Source organism: Emys orbicularis, chromosome 15, assembly GCF_028017835.1.
Source record: "Emys orbicularis isolate rEmyOrb1 chromosome 15, rEmyOrb1.hap1, whole genome shotgun sequence".
In the NCBI taxonomy this organism is placed as follows: Eukaryota; Metazoa; Chordata; order Testudines; family Emydidae; genus Emys; species Emys orbicularis.
Window position 1 is genome coordinate 27,331,753 of NC_088697.1, and position 14,654 is coordinate 27,346,406.

General features: G+C 44.9%; 1 protein-coding gene across 1 annotated transcript in view; it reads right to left on the reverse strand.

Moving 5' to 3' along the window:
* Positions 1–14,654, reverse strand: part of ARHGEF12 (Rho guanine nucleotide exchange factor 12) — an 89,446-nt gene that overhangs the window by 18,595 nt on the left and 56,197 nt on the right. Inside the window, exons 17-30 of the mRNA XM_065417314.1 lie at positions 13,376–13,418; positions 12,829–12,934; positions 12,056–12,193; positions 11,522–11,554; positions 10,456–10,570; positions 9,829–9,934; positions 9,273–9,485; positions 8,727–8,859; positions 8,358–8,393; positions 6,404–6,558; positions 5,615–5,761; positions 4,743–4,828; positions 2,679–2,804; positions 1,769–1,883 (exon numbers count right to left, since the gene is read on the reverse strand). Coding sequence (XP_065273386.1) covers positions 1,769–1,883; positions 2,679–2,804; positions 4,743–4,828; positions 5,615–5,761; positions 6,404–6,558; positions 8,358–8,393; positions 8,727–8,859; positions 9,273–9,485; positions 9,829–9,934; positions 10,456–10,570; positions 11,522–11,554; positions 12,056–12,193; positions 12,829–12,934; positions 13,376–13,418 — 1,552 coding nt within the window. The remainder of the gene's footprint in view (positions 1–1,768; positions 1,884–2,678; positions 2,805–4,742; positions 4,829–5,614; positions 5,762–6,403; positions 6,559–8,357; positions 8,394–8,726; positions 8,860–9,272; positions 9,486–9,828; positions 9,935–10,455; positions 10,571–11,521; positions 11,555–12,055; positions 12,194–12,828; positions 12,935–13,375; positions 13,419–14,654) is intronic.

Consider the following 14,654-nt stretch of genomic DNA (forward strand, 5'->3'; position numbering starts at 1 on the left):
AATATTAGCTGGATTAAGTATCTGATAACAATTTACCTTTTTAGTGGAGACAAGAGAAAGCGGTATTAGAACACCTCAGTCAATTCTTGCTGTCGTCCCCTATTACCTCTCCTTCCCCACTAAGTGGACAACCTACATTTGCCTTCATTTTCTCCTGCTCATAATGTACTTACAGAATCTCATTTTATTGCCTTCTATGTTCCTTGCTAAGTGTAACTCATTTTGTTTCTTAGCCTTGCTGATTTTGTCCCTACATGTTTCTTCTATTCTTTTGTACTCATCCGTAGCAATTTGTCCGTTTTTCTACTTTTGTAGGATTCATTTTTGATTTTCAGGTCATTAAAGAGCTATTGATGGAGCCTTTTTGGCCTCTTACTAGTCTTCCTATCTTTCCTTCGCATGGGGATAGTTTGCTGTTGTGCCTTTAATCTTCTCTCTAAGAGATTCTCCCCGAATTCATTTTTTCCCTTAGATTTTCTTCCCCTGGGACCTGATCTACCAGTTCTTTGAGTTTGTTAGTCTGCTTTTTTGAAGTCCATTGTCCTTATTCTGCTGCTCTCCCTCCTTCCTTTCCTTACCATGATGCAATCTATCATTTCATGATTACTAGAACCCAAAGCGCCTTCAACCTTCAGATTCACAACCAATTCCTCTCTGTTAGTCAGAATCAAATTTAAAGTGGTCGTCCCTTGGTTACTCCCTCCACCTTCTGAAACAAAAAGTTGTCCCCAATACATTCCAAGAACTTCCAGATTAATTTTCCAACATCTGTGTAGTTCAAGTTCCCCATTACTACCAGATCTTGTGTTTTGGATATTTATATTTGTTCCAATTTGAAAAAATTCATTTAAATTTCAGGCATTTTGACAAAAGCAAAGAGGACAAGATTCACAAAACAGGGGAGGAGCAACTCCCTTATAACTAAGCATATCACTAGTGTCAGGCTACTCTCCTGGGATGTGGGAAACCTGGGTTCTGTCTGATGTGGAGAAGGGACCTGAACTTGGATCTCTCACATCCTAGTCGAGTCCCTTAGCCACTGGGCTATGGGATATTCTGTATGAGTCTCTCTTAATTCCTCCCACTGAAGATGTTCTATGTTGTATAAAAGAAAACAATTGTCATTGGAGCAGAGATTCAAACTGGATTCTCCCACATCCTGACTAGAGTGCTACAGTTATCACGCTAGAGAGTCCACTGCCCAAAACCAGAATGAAATTTTTCTAATCAAGCAGAAAGAAAAAGGTTGTGTTTCGACACGACCATTTTGGTCACATTTTTTGGTTTGGTCGTAACTAGTTTCGGGTCAATCAAAACTGCATTTTAGTGATGTACAGGTGAGCAAGGTTCTGCTGTGTGTATCAACGTTACTACAACCCTTTGAAGATTTAAAGGGTGATAAGAGTAGCAATATTAGATTCAAAGTCTATCAACATCCAATGCGAAGAGAGAACCTCTAACATTCACACTATTTCCAGAACCTAGGTATTAACATGACAAATATATTAAAAATGCTTAAGACAGAATGTTTAAGCTCGCAGGCATCAAACCTTTTTTGAACCTTATTTCCCAAGTGCATGCGCTTTTCTCATAGGGAGTGGATATTAGAAAAGGCATGAGAAAGGGTGGAGGACACATGCTGAGAACAGTCACTGACCCATGGCACTGAACGATCCATTATGCATACATTGTTAAGAGTCAGATTTGTTTGGCAAAACCGCCAAGATGCACGCACAAAGATAATGGCTCCCTCGTGGAAATGCTCTACCTGAGTACTTAGCGATATTATCCAGCAGAAGGGGGTACTTAGTCAGCCTCTGCATCTCAGTGGGAATGATATCTTTCAGCTGCAACCGGCGACACAGTGGATTGCTCTCAGCATCCTAAAATTGAACAGCGTAATAATGGCATTTGTCATTTTTATTAAGACTATAATTACCTGAACATGTACCATCTATTCATCATATAAATGTCTATTACTTCACATTTCCGGTAATTAAATACAAGACAAGAAATGCCTAGATTTATCACTCAGACTACACAGCCCAGTTTCATTTGCAATTACATATAAGAAAGGCTCATCACAAAAGCAGTGGCTTCCTTCCCTCATTACTTCACACAGGCTGGTACCATCCATAATCAATCTCAGTCACTGCCATATAGGGAAGACATCAGCTTAGTCTTTCACACTACGTAGACACTACATTTTTCAAAATTACATCAGTCTTTGTATTACCAGAGTTCCCATCCAGCGGTAAGGCAGATAATGCTCTCCTCTTCAGATGGCACACATGCTGAGATCCTTCCCAGTGGGATAGGTATACCACATGTCTCTTGTGTTCAGGGCGCACACCCAACTGTTTACTGGGCCCTGCTGTGCTACACAGAACCCCTGTTCCCAATCGGATATGTGCACAGTGTAACAGGTATGGGTATCTAAGTCCTGTAACTGAACATGCTTCTCTCTACCAGCACATTATCTTTAATCCTCAACATTAAAGGTTCACCTGTCCAGAAGTGATTAACAGAGACAATCTGGTGTTGGAAATAATCCCAATCCAACAGCAATGTTAGATATAATCCTGCTAATTGCATTAACCTTACTTACAGCCCCCGGTTATCCTTCACTAACCATCATCCCAACTTGGGACCAGTTCCAATTTTTGAGTGAAACTCACCTGCACAAAGGTTTGGAAGCGAGAGTCTTTCTTCTGCCGTGATTTGATCACTTCTAGAGCAAAAGGCTGGTTACTACAAAAGGTGGCAGTTGCGTGTTTCAGGTTCTCCTCGCCTGCTCCACTGAACTGTGCCAAGAAACCCAGGAAGCCAAATTTAGACAGAGACAAACTGGGCACGTGAGCTCTGGCACACGCTGGAATTGCTCTCAGAAAGCAAAAAGCTGCCCATACCCCCAAAATAGCCATGTTTACACCTCCTTGTCTCTAATGGATACAGACTGCCTTTAAGGCTTCTTCACCCCAACCTGCCGAGGAACCCTTTGCAGCTGAGAAGATCTCTGGTTAGGCCTGCTTTTACACAACCCACTTTTCACAATCACTGTCTTTCTATCAATACCAAAGGCAGAAAGTACTGCAAGGCACTGAGGTCACTGCTGACTCAGAAGAGGACACAATGCCATTGCTTTGTCCATCAAGCCATGGAGTCAAAATCAGCCTTGGTGTAAGCAGGTACAACTACACCGATTTAAATAATGAGGGATGAATTGGGCCTATTTTACTTTGCCATTGGCCTGTACATACAAGTCCAGGGTTGTCTGTGAAACCAGGTGGTTGGGCCATCCACTACAAGCTCCCGGGATTCAACATGTGATCTTATTGCCTGCCCCAAACTTCTGCAGTGAGATGGCAGGTTGAGTTGGGGGAAAAAAAGAAATTAAAAAAAAAATGAGCAGGGCTGAGGACTGCAAGAGACTGCGCTGCAAACCCCTGTATCTGCTCTCCTTGGCACTCACCCTTGCGACAGCCGAGGGGTATGTCTTCACTAGCAACATTAAAGCGCTGTCGCGGCAGTGCTCTAACGTGGCTGTGTAGTGGCAGCACCAGCGCTGGGACAGCGCTTTCCCAGCGCTGTAAAAAACCACCCCACGAGGGGAGTAACTCCCAGTGCTGGTGCCCGGTCTACACGGCCACGTTCCAGCGCTGAAACTTGCAGCGCTCAGGGGGTGTTTTTTCACACCCCGAGCGAGAAAGTTGCCGCGCTATAAAGTGGCAGTGTAGAAAAGGCCACAGAGTCCCTGAAAATGCCTACTACACTTGGAATGAATTCCTGTTTTGGGTTTGACCATTCAGCTGAAAAATCTCAAGGGACTGCATTGGCATGAAAAATGCCCAGCCTGCTGACATTCCAAGCCTTCCATCCACACACTTTAAAAGGTGACCTGCAAAGGAAAGGAACATGTGCGCAATTTTTTGCTTCTTTACAATATACAGAGGAGACCCAAAAGGTTTGGGGCTTCCCTCCATCTGAAATATGAGGCCTACGTTGCCTTCTTTTGGCTAGAGGAATGGAGATCTGGTGGGATGAACACATCACAAGAGACAAAGCTGAACAACTGTAAAGGGAAGGAGTTTTAGCCAAACTCGGAAACTCTACATTAAATAGGTTTCACAAGACAGCAACAGAAAGTCTGACCCTCGGGATACAAGCATTTTTTGAAGGACTCAAACACTCCCAATTCCTTCCACTTGGGTCTGAGGAAACTCCCACTCCAATTGTCTAGTAGTTTTATGAATCCTCCAGCAGAAACACAGGGAATACAATACTTTATATTCTCAATATTTCCAAGGTAAAAATATAAGTAATCCAACTACCCAGCAAAAGCCAATCATTTTCTCTCTCTCACACACACACACACACACACACACACACCCTCCTTTCTGTCCTTCACACATCATAAAGAAGCAAAAAAGGCAGACAAGTTTTCCCCTCTAAGGAGGTCACCTTTAAAGAAATGACTCACGTATTTATCTTTAACTGAATAAAAGCACTCTACTAGATAAAGCACTCCACAAAAACTCCATGTTGAGCTCCCTCCACCTTCTCACCATCCTGTGTCCCCACCTCCATATCAGCTCCACAGAAATTACAGATTTCAGATATTACGTTCTTGGTGGGTGCGAATTACACTGGTTTCCCTGGGGCTTTATTTACTATGGTTATTGGACTCTCACTTTCAGGAATATTTACGTTTCTGAACAGGGAGAAAAAGAAATTCATTTTACCCAGGTTAGCAAGTCTTCCCCAATCTGATCAATAACAGAGGTCTCATTCCGTTTACGGACAGCTTTCATCTGATCATTCAAACCAGCTGGAGGGGGAAAAAGGCAAAAGAAGGGATAATTAATATGATCTAAATTGGTCATTTATTTCAAAATGCAAACAAACCAAAAAGGAGACTGGATTTGCAATAATCACCTGGCAAATTAAAGTGAAACAACAGAAGTGCTAGATGGTAGGCTAATATTGATAAACAGGAATCATTAATAAGAATGAACAATAACCACCCACTCCAAGAATTTTTCCAACATTACTTTGTCTACTTCGCAAGGAGGAGAGGGTTAATGCTATTCTAATTTTAAAATGTGGGGAAACAGACACAGTAAGGTTACAGCGAGTGGCTTGCCCAAAATCACAGTGATACAGCTGGAATCCTAAATAACAGTCCCTTGCTCTAACCACTAGGAAACCCTGCCTTTCAGAAGCATCAGCATCCAAATACATATTGCTCCCTTTAGTAGCCCTCTGCCTATTATCCTCCTGGGCAGCACCTGTCTGGGTAGTTTTTTCACACGTGCCTATGAGTATTCATCTCACTATTGCTCTGTTTATGAAAGAGGGAGCGTACATCGCCTCAAGACAGCTTGGGGATGTGGATGAGAACAAGAGTGTATCTGGCACCTTGGCAACAGATATGCTTGCAAACCAAGTGTGAAATGATTGCGTGCGTGTAATTCAAGTGCTGTGTGTGGATGCTCACTATGTGCGGATATACTTATGCATACTTGCATCAGCAAGCATGTATATCTCAGATGTGTGCATCCATCACTGCTGTCGTGAGGCTAGCAGAGCTGAAAGGTGCCTCATCTGCCCTTACTGTGGAGCAGAAGGATATCCTCCAGGTTTGAAAAGATTTTGCGCAGGTCAGAGGGGGTCAGGATGCCTTCACGGAGTACACGCTGGTAGAAGACCTGATGCAGCACCTTCAGCGTGCGGACGTGAGCTCGCTCAGTGTAGAACAGCTCTGAAGAGGAAGAAGAGAAATACGGGATTATTACTCATTTAACGCAGGAACAGTGTGGATTCCAACATGGTCCATAGCGGGAAGCCAGAATCTGCCAGCAATTGAGTTACTTAATAAATTAAGCAGTTTAGAGAGCACGTATTAACTCTGGGGTCAGGAACCTGAATCTGCGAAAATCTCTCCCCTCATCTGTGCCCTCCTTGCTGGCCCAGATTCTGGTGTACTAAGAAATCAGAAACCATGCTCCGTTACCCTAGATACAGGAACGTGCAGGGAAGCAAACTTGTTACTGAATTAACCTATCAGCTCACTCAGTCACACACACAGCTCTGTAGACTTGTATGATTTGAGATCAAGGTGAAGTCTCCATGAGTGTGCTGGGATAGGAGCCATTCCCTTAGATCCTGCTTTTTCCAACAAGCAGTATGTAGTCCTCCCTGCCTCTTTACTCCTCCAAGCATGCTGTAAGCTGGTCCTTGTTTTGCCATCTAAAATTGCTTGCTCTACTTTGGGACTGAGCCAGTCTAGCATCTCTGCATGTTACCTACTGATATATCAACTCTATACCAGCAGTTTGCACCTGCTTGAAGTTTGAAGGTTCCAGGAGTTGGTGGGTCAGCAAAGAGAAACACGTGAACTCACCATTAATCACTTCCTGGCGTTTGATTTCGTGGGGTTTCAGCCCCAGCAGCACCTCTTGGCTCACCAGCTGCTGCCAGTTGGGAGGATCAGTCTCAGTGTCAAAATCAAACAGCTCATCCTCACTCTGAATATCCCCAAAGCCCACACTGTCCATCCTGAAGAGAGAGAACACGCCAGTCAGACGCCTTCTGATTCAAGCACCGACACAGGGAAGAAAATGGCAAAGTGGAGGCAGAGGGGGGGAGAAACAGTTGTAAAATGTTAAGAAATACTCAGGGAAGCTGCCAGAAGCCTTCTGGTTACAGATGCAGTTTGGTACTTAGCCCTTTTACAGAGACCTTTATCTAAGGCTTAGCGTTCACTCTTACAACACCCTCTGCATTGAGTATTATAATCCCCATTTTACGACATGGCTACACAGAGGTGAAGTCATTTGCTCAAGGTCACATAGTAAGACAGCAGAATGGGGGTGGGGGGAGGAAAATCATCTCTTCCCTCCATCTGCAGATACTACCACAAAGATTTAGGGCTTGTCTACATTGGCAAGTTTCTGCACAGAAAAGCAGCTTTTTGCGCTCAAACTGCAGATGCGTACATGCTGCCGAGCCACTTTGTGCACAGAAACTTCCCAGTTGCAGCGCTGCAAAAAAAACCCCACCTCGACGAGAGTCATAAGGCTATTTGTGCAGAGGCTCCAGCATTCTATGGCCAGTGTAGACACTTGGTTGCTTTCTGTGCTGTAATTTGGCCTCCAGAGCTGTCCCATAATGCCTCAAGAGACCGCTCTGCTCATTGTTTTTAACTTGGCTGCCTGGAGACATGCGCCACTCCCCTTTCAATGTGGAATGCTCATGCTGTTGAACACAGAGGCAGGTGGGCGTGGGCGTGCACGAGAGAGAAAGACGGGGGCTGATGTCGGGGTTTCCCCCTCCCCCTGCCTCAGGACTGGTTGCTTCCTGCCGCTGTCTGAACTTACAAGACAGCATGCTGACAAACTGTCCCCCAAAACACAGTCTCTCCCCCCCATACACCCACACCCTCCCTGTCACACACTTTCCCCCACACACTGCAGTTGAAAAGCAGCTGGCAATGTAGTAGGCAGGGCCGGCTTTAGCTTTTTTTACCGCCCTAAGCAAAAAAAAAAAAAAGGGGGGGTGGGGCTGGAATGTGCCGCCCCTTTCAATGGGTCGCCCCAGGGACATTCTTCCTCGTCTGGTGCCTGGAGCCGGCCCTGGTAGGAGGATGCCCATGGAACAATTGGATTGGGAAACCTGCATCATGTGACGCTGTGCTTGCCCCATGGGGCATTGCAAACCCTTCCCAAAGCACCTGGCGGCCAGTTGCGCAATGGAACACCTACCACAATGCACTGCTTTCTTTGCCGTTGCAAGAGCTGCTAATGTTGATGCGCTCCAGCATCACAAGGAGCGCAGTGTGGACAGGCAACAGCGTTTTAATGAAAGTGGTATAACTTGTGGCGCAGAAACTTGCCAGTGTAGACATACCCGTAGGAACAGAACCCAGTATTCTTGACTCCCAATCCAACCATTATAAGCAGTGGTAATAATAATTAGTGCTTTTCATCCAGACATCACACAGCGCTTCACAACGTGGGTATTAATAATCCCACTACCCAGTACTATTATCTAGGATGGTCATTGAAGCTATTTTGAACAGGGACAGATTACAAATATCACTGAGCTCTACTTTATAAGAGTGTGGCCTGGTGGACAGCACACTTGACTGTCACTCAGGAGACCTGGGTTCAAAGCCCAGGTCTGCCACTGGCCTGCTAAGTGCACCTGGTCAAGTCACATCATTTCTCCATACTTCAGTCTCCACCCTGTGGGAAATGGGGATAACTATGCTGACCTCCTTTGTCAAGTGCTACATCAGGTATTACCATAAAGTAAAGTAACGTCTTTAGTTCCAACTAGTTCACAGCCATACTCACTTTCGGAAAGGTTTTGGTGTTCCCAAGTCAGCTAATCTAAACAACAAAAACACAACACATTACAGGATTAACTTGAGTAATGGGATTTCATTCCATTCAGCGGAGCTCCAGAGTGAAATCTTAAGGACTGGTTTGTGTCTCTAGCCAAACTTGACATTCTAGCCCTGATGCTGAAGAGAGAGTCTTCTACTACAATTATAGTGGGAGGAAACTCAAGTATCTTGGGGGCAGTGTCTCTATTCTCCCCCCTTCTCCCCTCACCCCGCCCCAAATAATGTTCAAAATAGGCCATGCTGCCAATGTTGTTCTATAGACCCAATATAATTGCTACACCCTTCCCAGCTCCAAATAACCTGTGCCCATAAATACCTATCAAGTTCCCCTTCCTCCTCTTGCAGCTGGTCCAGCGGAGGGGATGGGAAATCAAAGATGGTGTTAGGTGTGCGGGGTGCGCCATCCATAGAGTCACTAGGAGGTGGAGCATCTCCAGACAGCTTGGGGCCTGAAAAGAGAACGGTCAAGGGTTTCCAGGAGAGATCAAAACACAAAACTAGCTTTCAGAGCTCTCTTGGAGGCTGAGGGGGGACAAAAATAAAATAAACACAACAATTCCTGATCTTCGAAAGAAAGAAGCCTTAACAGAGAAGCATTTAACATTGCATTCATCTATTTTTGCAGGGCTGGGTACTTGAGCACTGAAGTTGGGGCTATTTCTTCCTCAGGATGATCAAACAATACAGAATTTGGAAGCCACATTCAAGGACCCAGTGACCTAACTCAGCACAGATCACTGAACACGAAGAATCAGTGTCTAAGGGCCTCAATGTTAGTAACATGCTCTTACAATGGGATGGCAATTTGCACATCCTGTCCGCAATACAGCCTTTAACCCTCCCCACTCCAGCATCCTCTCACCTGTCTCGCTGTCCTTGCTTCCTTCCGGGGAGGTAAAGGGCCCCATAGCTAAAGGAGACATAGGATTGGCAGGAGGGCATGTCGTGTCTGTACCATCGCTGGAGGACCCACTCTGGCGCATCTTGACAGAGTCTGGCGGCTCTGGACTAACTGAAGAGGCCGTGGATAAGTGCTTTGGATGGCGCTGCTTCTGAATTTCCATGGCCCTGCCAACTGAACAGAGACAGACCAGACAGAGATTGCTGGAGGCCTTCCTGTCTCCAGAAACCCTCAGAGAGATTTCAACAAATAATTTCATTAGCTTGCTTTGTTTTTTAAAAATCACATCTCAAACCCAATGAGTCTCCAGTTAACGAATGGCTACTCAAGCTCTGATACGAGGATGTTGTTCAGAGGGTTTCTTTAGCCGACATCTAAAGTACTCTGTGCATTGTGGAGGTTACCTAAACAGATTTTAAGTCTCATTGGGATATAGGGTGACGATGGGTGCAGAGACCAACCGAATTTTCAGACAGACAATTAGTAAGCAGAACGCACATTCCACAGTCCAACATACTTGCACTGCTGTCATGGCGACTCGGTCTCCGTGGTGGTCCCAGGATACTGGGGAAGCCTCTCCTCTTCACTTTTTCCTCCCCTTCTTTCTCTTTCTTTATACTTTGCTGTGGTTAATCCGCAACCAAAGAAAAACCAAATGAGGAACTCATTTCTCCAGGAGTCAGTTATAGCTATATCTGCTACTACCTCAGAATCCTAGAAGTTCAAGATGGTCGAGACCCATTCACACCAGTTGGTCTATCCCTATCCCTCTTTGTCAGCGCAGGACAGTTCACAACAGTATTTCGATTTCCAGGAGAGAGGAGTGGGTTCTAAGGGTCATTTCCTTACCCAGAGCTTTTATAGGACTCGAAGTATGAGAAGAGGGTGACCAGGAGTCAGGCAGCCAAATGAGAGAGGAACAAAGCTAACGTGTCAAAACATAGGCTCTTAAATCCATCTTTAGACACCTGACACACTGGAGTGTGGAGCAGCCCCAGCTCCCACTGAAGTCAATGGAGGCTGCAGACACTCAGCACCACTGGAAGTCATGGCCACTTATATTTAGGCGCTTAAGTATGGAGTCTTACTTGAGGCACTCACGTTTGAGAAGGTTGGCCACAGACTCCGGATGTGCCGCTCTTACCTTTATCTTTGGCAGGAAACCAATACGTCCACGCTTCTGCTCCAGGCTCCGGGGCTCCTTGACTTTCACACCCAAATATTTCATGTAGGTGAGAATCACATACTGCATGGTTGAACTGCAAGACAAATGAAAGAGAGGGGGAAACTGGTAAAAACTGAGTTTGGCAAGCCTCTTAATTAAGAAGTTGGCATACAGAGATGAACAACTGATTTTCTAATTAAAATCCTTCTCTGGCATTGGGGCACCAATTCCTTTTGATGTGACAGTCACAAGAGACCAGAAAACACCTTGCCCATCATAGAACCTGTCCTCTTGCAAGTGCAAAATGTAGTCCCTGATACCTGCTGACTGATACATCCTCTGTAGCAGTGGTTCTCAACCAGGGGTACCTGTACCCCTGGGTGTACTTAGACATCTTCCAGGGGGTACATCAGCTCATCTAGATATTTGCCTAGTTTTACAACAGGCTACAGAAAAAGCTCTAGTGAAGTCAGTACAAACTAAAATTTCACACAGACAATGACTTGTTTGTATTATACACCAAAATGTAAGTACAATATTTATATTCCAATTGATCTATTTTATAAATATATGGTAAAAATGAGAATGTAAGCAATTTTTCAGTAATAGTGTGCTGTGATATTTTTGTATCTGTATGTCCGATTTTGAATGCAAGTAGTTTTTAAGTGAGGTGAAATTTGGAGGCAACGTAAGACAAATCAGACTCCTACAAGGCGTACCGTAGTCTGGAAAGGTTGAGAACCACTGCTCTGTAACATCTAGGCAATTATTCAGAAAATGTTTCCAGAAGTTCTAGAACAGTAAACATACTAGTAATACCACAATGCAGCTAAGTCTCAGCTGCAGTAAAACTTGCCCCGATACAGTAAGGCTCCATCCAGACTGATCTCCGACGGAGAGCACATCTAGAAAATGAAGTTTGCTGCTACAGCCAGCAGAGGGCTATCTTGTCCTGCTCAGCAAAAGTCAGACACGGAGCCAAGCGACAGCACTTAGGTGAGGTGATCTTAGTCCACATGCAAACTCCACAAAACTGGTACATTACCTCTTGTCCTCTTCCAGAGGCTGAGAAGTCATCCTGAAAATGAGAGAGACAGTTTAAAGAACACAAACCAATCCCAAGCAAAAACAATCCAGCACGACAGCACCTATTTGTATAGTGCCTCCTCCTTGAATCCTAACAAATCCCAGCCAAATTCCATAGGGAGAAGCCAGCAGCTCTTCTAAAAACCAAGTCTGAGGCTGCAAGTTTCTTTGAGCCAACTACAAAAAATTCTGGGTCTGACACTCGAGATGCCAAGAACGGAAGCCCTGGAGCTGCTATTTAATATGTATTCCAGGAATAAGCAAATCCACTACAGACTATCTGGGGATATTTGCTCTGGATTCATTCTCCGATGGCCTCCATTATACTGATGGGTAATCCAACAGCTGCCAGAAGCAAACTAGGGAGGAGGGGAAAGGTGATGACCCTGAATTGTTTTCAGTTCTCAACTCCTTTGCTTTGCTCTCATCAAGCCTTGAGTGGATAGAAGACAGTCTGCAGGTTACCCCCACATTCACACATGCTGCTACTTACAACACCTCCTCGATTTTGATAATTATCTGCTCCGCACACGCTCTCTCTCTCTCCAACGTGATCCGGTCACGGACACGTTCTGCATCCAGCTTGGTCAGTTCATTTTCGGCCAGCGTCAATCCCATGCTACGCTTCTGTCTAAATAAGGAGAGAAAATAACCCCATGAAATAACATACCTGGGTGATGTGAACAAGTGGCCTCCCAGCATTCAGAATGCTCGATAGTTCCAGTCCCACCTCTCCTACCAAAATGTTATGTGGCCTTGGGAAAGTCACTTCACCTCTGTGCATCATTGGCCCAAGCAGTAAAGCAGAGCCAATACCACTTCATGGAGCAAGGAGGCTTCACAAACTGCAAATACAGCTTCTGAGGTCAAGGGCGGCAGCCAGACTGCTCTCCAATAAGCTGTGCCCCACATAGGAAGAGGCGGAGACGGGCAAGAATGGCCAAGGAAGAGAGGAAGTCTGATCTGAGCACTGTGCGCTCAGTGTCTGTGCCAATACAGAGGGCAATTGAAGAGCCCAGGGCTGTCCTTCCAAGCAATCACAGATGACCATGCAATTGCTCTGACCACACACAGCAGAGGAGCAAGTGAGCTCCAAAATTCTAGAGTATCCCCACAGTGACTTGCTAACATGGAGGATTCATCTAGGCCAAAGATGAATTACCAAGTCCTGGAAGTTTGAACTTCCCTCCATATTAACAGAATGTTAACTCGGGGCAGGGCTGAAGTTTAGTGCTCAGTCCAAACTGCAGGAAAGAGTCTACATACCTGAAATCTTCCAGATGCCTCTGGACATCTGGATAGACTTTATCTTGCATAGTTTGGATATAATGGCGGTGCAATTCCTCTGGAATGAGTTCTGGCCTTCTTTTTTCTGCAGGTGAAGGGAGGAAGAAGAGGCGGGGTTTCGCTTTAGAACACTGTATTACAATAGTTACTCTGTATTAGGAGAAAGCCATCCACATAAGCTCTTCAGTCTATGTAGCAGTGACCTTTTACCTCCTGCTGTCTGCCACGTGAAAGTGCATTAAGCGCCAACAGCGTTAGCTATACCCAATATCACACTAAACAAATACAAGATGTAGGTGCCCACGCCTCCCATCTAGCCATATACCAGAGCGTATAGAATGTTCTTCCCAATCAAACACCAACACGACCACCTACCTGTCTCTCCATGTTTGACATGCAACACTGTCTAGGTGTCAAACACACACCTGAAGACATACCCACAGAGAGATTTCTTTAAGAGATCCGTTAGGACTGTCTCAAACAGTAGGATCTATGCCAACGGACACTCAGTATAAAAGGACCTTACCTAGATCTATAGATATTTCATCTGGAACTGGAACCTTCAGATTCTGAAAAAGGAAAGCAAATGTAAGAGTGAGACCATACGTGACAGGCTCTTCTCTCCCCATAGGCTCATCAAATCTGAGCACTTGCAGGAGTCACAAAGGCAATTCCCTCTGCTCAGAACGTATAGATTCTAAGGCCAGAAGGGACCATTGTGAACACCTAGTTTGAACTCCTGTATAACACAGGCCATAGAGTTTCCCCAAAATAATTCCTACAACTGATATTTTAGATAGCATTGCACTGTTACTAGGTGCATCATGGAAGTGGTTTCACCTTCCTCCAAGGTGTGGTACAGACCCCTGCTTCAGGCAGGATATCAGATGAGCCTGTCCATGGATCTTATCCATTATGGCAAAATAGAGGCTCCTCGTCTTTGTAAAACAGATGCTAATGTGAGAATTTTGTGTAACTGTCGCATCAATTTAAGCGGCAGAATCCAACTCTACAGCAACGGACGACTGCCCCAGGTTATCTCGGATGTCAAACTCATTCCACTTCCTATCAAAGAACATGCTGCTCGCAAATCGGGGGGTTTCCATAGTCCTGAGGTTGTGGCCAGCTTTATTCTCTTACATTCAGTGCTAAGATTTTAACAAGGAACTACAGTAGTTACAGGAGACAGATGGAAGAAGCGCCTCTGCCTGGGTACAGCTTTGGGGGGGATGGGGAGGAGGTGGTTAGAAAACCAGGACTAACTTGATTTTTTTTTTTTTTTTTTAAATTACATTTGAAAAATTTTACTTCCGTTTTCAGATTTCTGAGCATTGGTGGCAATGCTATGACCGCACAGTCAATTCAGCCATTGAGTCATTTCAGTTTACTCAACTATAAATAACGATCATACATTTTAAACTCGGCAGAAGTAAATCTCAACCTGATAGACCACAAACGATAAAGAATAGGGAAGCCATATATAATGTATAATGGCTGTGAGCAATAGATGAAACACTATGTAAACCCCCAGAAGTTTGAGGCACTGGAGAGAAGGCTGTATCAGCTTTAATCCATAGCAACATTTCTATAGTGCTTTTCATTGTGAAGCTCCAGTTACACACACACACACACACACACACACACAGCCAATGAAATGCAGCACCTGTAGGTTGGAAAGCACCAAATAACTGGAGTGCAGAATACTTTACAATATGTGCAGAGTGGGGACCAAGGGGAGTTCTGGCCTACTCTTATGAAACCGGTCATGTGATCTTTCAGGAAGAGACAGACAGTATTCTGGTATT